The 11,795-nt window shown below is 42.3% G+C and overlaps 1 protein-coding gene across 1 annotated transcript; it reads left to right on the top strand.

The window, feature by feature from the left end:
• The first annotated feature begins 1,778 nt into the window (after positions 1–1,778).
• LOC146870267 (uncharacterized) lies at positions 1,779–11,190 on the top strand. Its single transcript, XM_085632946.1, has 2 exons — positions 1,779–7,745; positions 7,808–11,190. Exon 2 carries the CDS (start codon positions 9,651–9,653, stop codon positions 11,124–11,126), a length of 1,476 nt encoding a protein of 491 aa, XP_085489072.1. The 5' UTR covers positions 1,779–7,745; positions 7,808–9,650; the 3' UTR covers positions 11,127–11,190.
• Positions 11,191–11,795: the final 605 nt, after the last annotated feature.

Raw genomic sequence — 11,795 nt, 5'->3', positions numbered from 1 at the left:
GTAAGGAGGGGGCGTGGCCTCCGGCCCGATCCCGATCTTTTATGCCGGCATTGCTTTTCGACATGGGGAGCAGCTAACATGCTGCTCCCCATGTGGAAAAACAATCGTCTTTGCTTCATTGAAGCGAGAGCAGGTTTCCCTGCTCTCGCTTCAATGAAGCAAAACAGTTTGCAATGACAGGGTGGGAGCCGCGAGGCTCCCGCCCTGTGATTGCAAACAGCAGTGTCCCAGGGGTGGGCACCCCGGGACACTGCAGGAGCCGGCCCTGGGGGGTGGCGGTCCCCAGGGCCATCATTGGCTCCAGGAGGGGGGCGCGTGGCCCCCCTCCCACACAGACAAGTTGCCCCGGGGGGTGGCGGTCCCCGGGGCTGGGGGAGGCTGGGGGGGCCTGAGAGCCCCCCCATCGCAAATACTTTCAAGCCCCGGGGGGGTGGCAGTCCCCGGGGCTGGGGGGGCTGCGACCCCCCCCCACCCATTTTCTATAAACCCCGGGGGTGGTGGTCCCCGGGGCCAGGGGGGGCCGTGAGCCCCCCCTATATAGTATCTCTGAGCCCCGGGGGGTGGCGGTCCCCGGGGCAGTGTGGTGGGGATTGGGACCCCCCCATACTTTTTTATTTCTGCCCCCGGGATTTGCCCCCCCCCCCCCCCCCGGGATCCCCGCGCTTTTTTTTTTTATTTTCGTCCGAAATTCGCGCTGGGTGCGTGAATCTCGCCGATTCTTTTTTTTTTTTAAATACTTTTTTTGGCCCTGGGGGTCCTTGTGGGACCCCCTGAGCAGGCCTAGGGAGTCAGGGTGTTTCTACCCTGCCCCATTGTCGCGTTTTGCGCCTTTGCTTTTGTGCTTTCTTGTGCCTCGGTTCTACCAAGGCACAAGATGGCTGCCAACACTTCCTGATTCAGAGTGTTGGCAGCCAATTAGCATTCAGCTCGTGCTCGGGAGGGTTCGGGGAGGGTGCGGGGAGGATCCGCGGATCCTCCCCGGCCATAGATATCACTAACTTTTAAGTCTAATTTTCTCAGGAACTACTGAACGGATTTACACCATTTAAGCAAAAGGCACGAGTCTGAACTGAGGACTATCTCCTTGCCAAATTTGGTGTAATTCCGTTCAGCAGTTCGGGCTGTAGCTGCGACAACAGGTCCTAAGGGAAATTGCATGGGGAAAATGCGTTTTGGGACCCCCCTTTTTTCTCGGCCCCTGCTTGACGAATCACCACGAAACTTTCAGGGTAGGAGCGGAGCAGAGCTGGGCAAAAGTTTGGAAAATTTCACGAAGATTCATCAACCGGCGCCAAAGATATTCCCAATAGAATGTTGCGGATTTATATATATATATTATCTACTGGCGGTCGCCAGTAGATAGTTATAGTTAGGACCGTGTTTCCATAGGAAATCTCTAAATTCTATTTTGAATAACTTTGGCGCCGGTTGACGAATCCTCACGAAATTTTCAAAACTAATGGGGCGCTCCGCTCAGCTCCTACCCTGAAAGTCTCGGGGTGATTCGTCAAGCGGGGGCCGAGAAAAAGGGGGGTCCAAAACGCATATTCCCCATGCAATTTCCCATAGGACCTTTAGTCGAAGGTACAGCCCGAACGGCTAAACAGAATTACTTGAAATTTGGCAAAGAGGTAGTCCTCAGGTCAGAGATGTGCCTTTTGCATATATGATGTCAATCTGTTCAGTAGTTCCTGAGAAAATTGCAGTTAAAAGCACATACATATCTATAGGCGTGCACGGTGCGCGCACCGTGCGCGCACGGTACGCGCATTGGGCCGTGCGCGAGCGTAATTCTGATTGGTGGATTCATGACAGTCAACATTCGAATCGGTCGAAATCAGGAAGTGTCGACCGCCATTTTGTGTGTTGTGTGTGTGACAGGGAAAAAGAAAGGTGGAGAACGTGAAAAGGGGGCAGGGTAGAGAGTTCCTGACCCTTTAGCCTTTGTCAGGGGGTCCCTGAAGGACCCTGAAGGGTGAAAAAAACATTTTTTTTTTCAAAAAATCACGATGCGCGCACCCCCAGCCGCCATTTTGAGTTTTAGAGGCAGAAGAGAGCTAAAAACACAAGTGAAGAACGTGAAAAGGGGCAGGGTAGAGAGTCCCTGGCCCCCTAGGCCTTCTCAGGGGGACCATGAAAGACCCATTAGCTCACACAAAAAAAAAAAAAATTTTTAAATATCGCGGGGTGCGCGCACGGTGCGCGTACGGTGCGCGCACGGCGGCAAAAAAAACATAGAAAAATAGAATTAAAAATCAAGTTTAAGTGTTTAGATGTTGGTTGGCTCTAAAAAGAGCCGTTGTGTTCATTGAGTGTTTTTTTGTACCTACAAGTAAGTTCTGATGCAGAGTCTGAAGTTCAAGAGGAAGACTCTGTTGCCTTCATCTGTGAAATGAACACCGTCTCCTCTATAAATGCCTTGCATGTTGTAACGCAAGTTGTTGTGGTATATAGAACCCATACCATAGTCTCTGAGGAAAGCAGAAACAGACTTAGTGACGTGCTTTCTTGCTTTGTCAATCTGCGGACAATATTGGTTGGACCAGTTCCACTTTTGCCTTTGGCATATATTAGAATATACAAAGGTAGTTTGTGGAAAAAGTGACATCAATTGCACAAAGGTGTCCTTAACAAGCATTTCCAGATCTACCCCAGTTAAGGTGCCTAGGTCATTTCCACCACAGTGCACAATTATAAGGTCAGGCTGTGGGAGATGTAGAAAGGATTTCACCAAAGGCATTAATTGGTGCCACTTTAACCCTCTCTGACCAATCCATTTAATGTCTACATTTGGCAAAGCAAGGTCTTTCTAAATACCTCTTTTTTCTGCATACTTTTCACTCCAGAAGACATAGCTATGACCTACAATCCACACTGAACATCTTTCAAGGAGATCTGGATGCACTCAGAAGGTGTCTTTCAGTAGAATGACAATATGAAAAGAAAGGTAGTTGTAAAATGGAGGCTTACATACTTTTTTTTAAAATAAAAAGAACTCATTGGCTGTTTCAGACCATTCAACACTAAAAACTAGGCTGTATGTTTAAATTTTTAAACGCATGTTTTGTATTGGTTCAGAAAAATGTGTTCACACAGAACATTACTTTGGATTTGCTGTTAGGTTTGAAAAGTCAAGCACTCTTGCTCTTTGGATTAGAAACATTGTGTGCTGAACTTCTGACCTCTCTGCTCACACCAGTGTTCGATGACCTGTTGCTATGGTAGCAGGCAGAAGTCTTGTTGGGGGTAGGGATCATTTGGAAAAGGGTTGAAATTTGCAACCAATAGAAATGTGTGTTTCCATTTGAAAAAATGTGGGAAGCAATGTGATTTGAAGTTAACATGTATATGTGTGAAAAAAGAGAGGGAAAGAATGCCATTTACTGGTTCTGCTGAGAGGTGTACAGTTCAGAGATTCTGGCTCTGATAATCTGCTGTGTGAGTGCCACATTTCTTTCTCAACTAACTACTTTTAAAGGTGAGCTATGAATTTGAGAGGCGATGTATGTGGTGCATTTTGATATGAAAATATAAATGTGATTCTTGTTTTAAAGTTGTGTTTTATATTTTATGTTTTGGAAGATATTTAACTGCTTTGAACTTGATATTATGGAGTATGTCAATAAGTTAAGGTGTACTGGTATCACCCAGGAATACTGTTTTCTGCCTAGAATCACACCATGAGTCTGTGTGCACAAAGGAATTGTTGTCAGAGATTTAATTCGTGGTGGTCTGGTTCTGTAAGACTTGCATTCGTAGGAAAGGGGCAGCTTGTTTTCTTGAAGTGTGATGGCTAGCATTCAGCACAAATCAATATCTCACAAATGAGAGGCAAATGCTAACACATTTGAAAACAACAGGGTAGATTTTCCTTCCACTCCTGCAATGGGTGAGGTAGATCCTACATGTTCAAAACTCCAATTAACCCTTACCCCACATGTACTCTTACATACATCTGTGCAGTCTTCATGCAGTTGTGCAAGCGTCCATGCAGATCTCTCTTGCACCTGACAATACACAGTCTCCAGAAGCACGCTCTTAGCACACAGGCAGGTGCTTCTCCTGCACTCCCATGCTAAGTATTCAGCACTGTGTGGTATTTCAGATAGCAGTGAGTAACGCTAACACAATCAATATCACTAAGGCTCATTTCCTTTGCTGTAGTCTAATCACTCACAGAGGTTACACATGCTCATGCTCTCAAGTAGCTGTTAGGACATGTGCTCTTTTCTGCCTCTCTAAACTATAAGGAAAATGTGTCAGGCTGTTACAGTAATTATCACTTGCAAAACCACAGTAGTAAATGTGCTTTGAAATTGCCAATCACATATCATTTTCTGCCTAGAATCACACCATGAGTCTGTGTGCACAAAGGAATTGTTGTCAGAGATTTAATTCGTGGTGGTCTGGTTCTGTAAGGCTTGCATTCGTAGGAAAGGGGCAGCTTGTTTTCTTAAAGTGTGATGGCTAGCATTCAGCACAAATGAATATCTCACAAATGAGAAGCAAATGCTAACACATTTGAAAACAACAGGGTAGATTTTCCTTACACTCCTGCAATGGGTGAGGTAGATCCTACATGTTCAAAACTCCAATTAACCCTTACCCCACATGTACTCTTACATACATCTGTGCAGTCTTCATGCAGTTGTGCAAGCGTCCATGCAGATCTCTCTTGCACCTGACAATACACAGTCTCCAGAAGCACGCTTTTAGCACACAGGCAGGTGCTTCTCCTGCTGTCGCGACCCACAGACGGCGCCGAAGAGCACTGCAGGTTACCGGGAGAAACACCCGCGGTAGACGGGAGTAAGGGGAACTACAGTTCCCAGGGCGCAATGCGGGCAGACGCTCATAACGTCGGCGCGCTCGGCGCAACCAAGAACAAAAGGAACATCCGGCGGAACACAGGTGCCAGTTATTTTGGTTTCCTGGTTCGGGCAAGACAGAGTGCGGCGTACTGGTAGGGGTGCTCTGCATCGACTTACTTTTTCCTCGCTGACTCGTGTGCTTGCGATATTTGAGCATTACCGGTCTGGCCTACTCCCAAGGCCATACACGGTAGTGATACGGAACGTTGTCGATCCCGTTGGACGCCTTCCGAGGCATTGCGGGATCGCAAATTCTTTGTGTCTGCTTCTGGAGAGAACGTTGTCGATCCCGTTGGACGCCTTCCAAGGCATTGCGGGGTCGCGAATTCATTGTGCTGGGTTCTCGAGACAATTCTGGTGCGAGAGTCCGTAAGAGACCAGGCACAAGGCGGTTTCTTCTTTGTAAAGACCCAGTGAGGGCTTCCAGAGCTATCAGTGCTTTCTATCAGAACATTGTGGTAGTGAGACATCATCGATAACTTGTGGGGGTCGTATCTTGTTACTTGCTGGCACTGCGCAAGATTCATTGGAGCAGTGCTAAGGGGTTCGTGTTTACCCCATCACAGGGGTACAGGAATTACCAGTGGTTCTAAACCCATCTGCACGTCATTTGTTTATTTTGTACTTCATACAGGGGCGGTGAGGTGACTTCTGGCATACGTCCTCCCCCCCCCCCCCCCCTGTATGGACAGAAACCCCGGATTGGTGGTAGGTACCTAAACCAAGGGAGCTAACGCAAGTGTGGGAGTAGAGAGGGTGTTGACACGCATTCTAATCCGTGCCTTCTCTGTAGGACTCACGAACACCAGCTTCCCGGGTATCCAAGTCTCCCAAGTCAGGAGCTCGTTATTTCCTTTACAGGTACTGCAGGGGACTTAGGGGATAGCAATTTGCCCAGGGATCTAGGGTTGTTCTAACCATAGCATACTGTTTATTTCTCTTTCAGATCTCCCTCCCCGCAGTTCCCTTCCTTTCCTTCCCTCGCCTGATCGCCCTTCTGTGTCTGTCATATTTTGATATCAGACCAAGGGGCTATCGGGAGGTGGACCCCTTACAGCATCGTGCGACCCCGAGGACAATTGGACGGCGACACCTGCACTCCCATGCTAAGTATTCAGCATTGTGTGGTATTTCAGATAGCAGTGAGTAACGCTAACACAATCAATATCACTTAGTCACATTTCCTTTGCTGTAGTCTAATCACTCACCCAGGTTCCACATGCTCATGCTCTCAAGTAGCTGTTAGGACATGTGCTCTTTTCTGCCTCTCTGAACTATAAGAAAAATGTGTCAGGCTGTTATAGTAATTATCACTTGCAAAACCACAAGAGTAAATGTGCTTTGAAATTGCCAATCAAATATCGTTTTCTGCCTAGAATCACACCATGAGTCTGTGTGCACAAAGGAATTGTTGTCAGAGATTTAATTTGTGGTGGTCTGGTTCTGTAAGACTTGCATTCGTAGGAAAGGGGCAGCTTGTTTTCTTGAACTGTGATGGTTAGCATTCAGCACAAATCACTATCTCACAGATGAGAGGTAAATGCAAACACATTTGAAAACAACAGGGTAGATTTTCCTTCCACTCCTGCCATGGGTGAGGTAGTTCCTACATGTTCCAAACTCCAATTAACCCTTACCATACATGTACTCTTACATACATCTCTGCAGTCTTCATGCAGTTGTGCAAGCGTCCATGCAGATCTCTCTTGCACCTGACAATACACAGTCTCCAGAAGCACGCTCTTAGCACACAGGCAGGTGCTTCTCCTGCACTCCCATGCTTACTATTCAGCACTGTGTGGTATTTTAGATAGTAGTGTGTAACGCTACCACATTCAACATCACCAAGGCTCATTTTCTTTGCTCTAGTCTAATCACTCACCCAGGTTCCACATGCTCATGCTCTCAAGTAGCTGTTAGGACATGTGCTCTTTTCTGCCTCTCTAAACTATAAGGAAAATGTGTGAGGCTGTTACAGTAATTATCACTTGCAAAACCACAGTAGTAAATGTGCTTTGAAATTGCCAATCAAATATCGTTTTCTTCCTAGAATCACACCATTAGCCTGTGTGCACACAGGAATTGTTGTCAGAGATTTAATTTGTGTAGCTTTTATTGTGTAAGACTTGCAGTCGTAGGAAAGGGACAGCTCATATGATAGGTTTTGAAAAGCTCATAAAAAATATAGTAATATATTTAAATTACATAAAGGTATTTTTTTTTTTAGTTTCTTTCAGGTATTGCTGAACAACACTGAAATAAATTAAAGATGCCTATAAAATCAAGAAAGAGAAAAGAACAGCAACAACATCTATATTTGAAGACAACTGGACAACAAAAATTAGTTGAAGAACCTCATGTTGGAACAAGGAAAAAGCCTTCTGGTAAGCAGACTAAGGATTTTATAAAAAATATCCTCAAGCAAAGAAAAAATGTAAAAAATATATCCACTGGAAATAGTGTTTAAAGTAGAAAACAAAAAGACAATCGACAGAATATACTAAATGCTAATGTAGAATCAGAAGTAAGAAAGAATGACTTAAAAAGAAAAATAGATTTTAAAAACATTCGTAGAAAAATGTTTCAGAGAAGAGTGATGTTCAATTTGCTAAAGGATGTGAAAAAATATAGGAAGAAAGCCAAAATTTTATAAGAAAAAGAAATAAATTGAATCAATTGTTGCAAAGGCTTTGGAATTAAAAAGAAAACTATTCATTTTAATTTTGAACAGGATCCGTACATTAGATAAATTAGTGAATGAAATGAAGTCAAAAAGAAAAAGAAAAAGAGAAGTGAAAAAAAAAAACTTTTCTAAAGTGTTCTTAGGTGAATGGAAGCATAGTTCAAGTACTGAACCATTTTTTAACCTCTTCGGTGCCCGTGACGAGCTGGACTCGTCATGGGCCGCGGTGGCGCTGTGCCCATGACGAGTCCAGCTCGTCACAAACCCCGCCCGCTAATGTAACGGCCGGCACAGGGCGGGGAAAGGGGCGGGCACCGAAGGGGTTAATGAAGAGAGTTATCTTCAAAGTAATAGTTTGCTGCATGCAGTTGACACCAGGGGTCGAGCATATGAAGTTAAGGATGGTTGTGTAATGGAAAAGGAGAAAATGGTTCCAAGAAATGAGGAAGAAGTGTTAGCTGATGAGGTTATGGGGAGACGTCCTAAAGCCCCAGTGTACACTTGGAATTGTAGTAGTATTTGTACTGTATGACAGGAATCTATTGATACATTTCGTGACTTTCTAAGAGAATATAGTAAAAAAAAGTGTTAAACAGAAGATTAAGGTGCTTCAAAGACTAGATCCATGCAGAGTGAGAGAGAATACTGGTTTGCAAGGACATTCTCTGGCTTGTTTTTCTAGGACAGTTTGTCAAAGAGTTTTTCACCATTTTAGGATGCTGGCAGTTCATCATACTGAAATGAGAAAGTTTGTGAGAAGATTGTATTTTGCTAAAAGTCCAGCACTAAAGTTACATGAGTTGAATAGTGCTCTGTTCCGTGGATCTGTATCAGATGTGAAGAAGGTTTGTGAGGATATTGAGTTTTGTTACTTTGGTCCAGAGCAAGAAAGTGCAGGAAATGACACAGTCATTGAAGAAAATGTGGAAGAGAATGGAGAACCCACTGTTAGCAAAACATTTGAAGATCAAATGACAAAATTTACTATCATCTCTAATGAAAGACCAAATATTACTTGTATTTGTTGCCGGAGAAGCCATTATAAAACTCAAACAAGGAATGTTGATCTCTATAAAAAAAGTGAAAAAGAAAATAATTCTAAGTGGAAGGATTTTGCTACAAATTTGTTTCTGGAAAATTGTTTTGAATTGGGTGAAGATCAGCGTATTTGTAAATACTGTTATAACAAGTTAGAAGAAAATAAAATGCCAGCTAGAGCTGTACATAATAATTTAGAATTGGTTGATATTCCTGCAGAACTTAGTGATTTAAATACGTATGAGTCTATACTCATTCAATGTGTCCATCCGTTTCAGACTATAGTTCGTATGGAGCCCAAAACAGGCAAATTACCTCCTTCAGATTTACAAAGAGGTTTAAAAGGAAGAGTTGTCTATTTGCCATTAGATTTGAAAAAAAATATTGAAACAATTGATGCAGATAGTTTGGAAACTGAACCATTAGTTATTCTGGTTAATGGTGTACCTACAAAGAATAAGAAAATTTGGCAGGAGCTGGTAGATGTACGAAAAGTACAAAGAGCAAATTTATATTTGAAATGAAATAATAAATGGTATGAATCAATTTATATGGATGAAGATGAAGAAGTGTTACTAGCAGACACAGGAATACCAAATGGGCAAATTGAAAAAGTGGATAAGTCAAAAGAAGAAGAAATTTATGAACATGTCAGCATACATCCTCTTCATTCTAAAGAAGGTATGGGAAACACTATTGATCTGTTTCAGATGAAAAAAGCAAAAGGAACTCCCGTGAGTGTATGGGAGGAGAGCTTGGAAGCTCGTTGTTTTCCCCAGCTGTTTCCTACAGGAAAAGTTTGACAATATGATGAACGTCCAGTACAGATTCCTGCTTCTGAGTATCGGACAACAAGATTATATGCAGAAGATCCAAGATTTCGTCAAAGTATTCCTTATTTGTTCCATCTTTTATTTGAAAGTGACTTGTCTGCACTATCTTATGCAGTAAATCACATTTTAAAAACTGGAGTACATCTACATAATGTGTCTTCAAAGGATTTTCTGAACAAAGTGCAACAGCGAGATGATCATTTGGAATCACAATTGATTAATCTGATGGCTTGTCAGCGTGGAACTAATGAATATTGGTACCGACACCATGGAGAATTGAAATGTATGTTGCGGAATTTAGGAACTCCTACATGGTCCCTTACCCTAAGCTGTGCTGAGTACGCTTGGGATGATTTACTGGATTTTCCTCGAGAGGCAAATTCAAATATTGAAAACATCCAATACAATACAGCAGGAGAATTGTGCTCATTGGATCCGGTTAATGTTTGCAGATATTTCAATCATAGATTTGAGGCTATGATGTCCTTCATCTGCAATAAAAAAAATCCACCGCTTGGAGAAGTTGTGGATTACTTTTGGAGAAAAGAGCACCAAGCAAGAGGTGCTCCTCATATTCATATGCTGTTGTGGATCAAGGATGCCCCAAAATTTGGAACAGATTCTGATGATGCAGTTTTATCTTTCATTGAAGGATATGCAACATGTGCTATACCTAAAATCACAGAAGAAAAAAACTTAAAAGAGCAAGTTTTACGTTTCCAAAGTCATCGGTGTGGAAAATACTGTCGACGAAAGTACAAGAGTAAAGATAAATTCTACACAAAATGTCGATTTGGATTTCAACGACCTGTTCTTTCAAAAGGAAGAGTAAACAGTTTTATGTCAGCTGTGCGACATACTATTACAAGAAAATCGCCTAAAAATGCCTACAACCTAAGAAGAAAAGAAGAGTCAAAATATATAAATGACTACAACCCAGTCATTTTATCCATGTGGAATGCTAACATGGATATTCAGTATGGAGCTGACAATTCTATTGCTGTTGCTCGGTATGTCACATTTTACATCACTAAATCTGAGAAAACAGAATTGAAAGAAATGTGGGATGAGATTTCTCACGAGAAGACTGTCAGTAAAAAGCTATACAGTTTCAGTTTAAAGATGTTATTGCATCGAGAAATTGGGTCATACGGATGCTCAGATAGGTTATCATCTGCAAGTCTGTACTCCAAATCCAGAAGAATAATTTGGGTAAGTTTAGGCCTTGCAGGCATGCGAAATCGGGTATTGAAATCTATTCGAGAAATTGAATATTTAGCAGAGTACGAACCAGAAAGTACAGACATTTTAAGAACAAACATGTTGGACACATATTACCCAAAGAGAAGTCATCATCTTGAGAACATGTGTCTCTATGAAGTGCTGCAGAACTACATTTTTAAACGGAATACCACAGAAGACATCAACAATGGTAAATATAAAGTCATTGGTGAGGAAGGATGTTTGGTAAAACAAACAAAAGGAAGTTTGATAAATCACAGAAAGCTGAGTTGCGACACTACTGACAAGAAGGAATTTTACCACTTAGCACTTTTACAGTTGTTTAAACCATGGCGTTCAGAGGATGAATTACTTGGACATTTTCAGAGCTATGAAGATTCCTTTAATGCATGCAAAGATACCATAGAATGCAGTACTTTCACAACTTATGTACAAATGTTAAATGAAGAAATTGAATAAGAAGCAACAATTGCAGCTGAAGTAGCTAGAGACAGTTCTCAAGACAGTCAAAGTTCTGGGACGCTCAGTCAAGATCCCCTAGGACAACCAATCGTAGAAAATGAAGCTGCAATAGCCATGACTGAAGTGGAAACAGCTATGAATCAAGCTCAGGAAGATTAATTAAACTTACCAAATTTGGAACAGCAACTGAATGATGAACAACAACAAATTTATGAGGAAGTCACAAAACAAATTGATCATGGATTACTACATGAAAATAAAGAGTGCTCATGCACATCATTTGAACCAATCAGAATGTATGTGAGTGGACAAGCTGGAACCGGAAAAGGTTTCTTAATTAAAGTAATTAGAAGCTACCTACAGAAAAAAACTGATTCAACTTTGTCTTGTGTTGTTACTGCTCCAACTGGGTTAGCAGCATATAACATAAAAGGAATTACCCTCCATCGTTTGCTAATGTTACCAGTAGAGTATGAGAACAAAATACAATACCACAAGCTAACAGGAGAAGTATGTTTTGAAGTTTCAAGAGTATTGAAAAAAATGAAAGTTCTCATTATTGATGAGGTAAGCATGGTATCAAACTTAATGCTTGCCTTTGTGCATTTAAGAATGCAGCAAATTCTAAAGACAAACTATGACGTGCTATTTGTAGGAACACATCTT

This window comes from Triturus cristatus, chromosome 1_1, assembly GCF_964204655.1.
Source record: "Triturus cristatus chromosome 1_1, aTriCri1.1, whole genome shotgun sequence".
Taxonomy (NCBI): Eukaryota; Metazoa; Chordata; class Amphibia; order Caudata; family Salamandridae; genus Triturus; species Triturus cristatus.
Note: the sequence above shows the minus strand (reverse complement) of the source record. Positions and strands in the feature narration are given on the sequence as shown.

Excerpts from the sequence above, each read along its gene's own strand:
- LOC146870267 (XM_085632946.1), top strand. The coding sequence starts at position 9,651 with ATGGCTTGTCAGCGTGGAACTAATGAATATTGGTACCGACACCATGGA.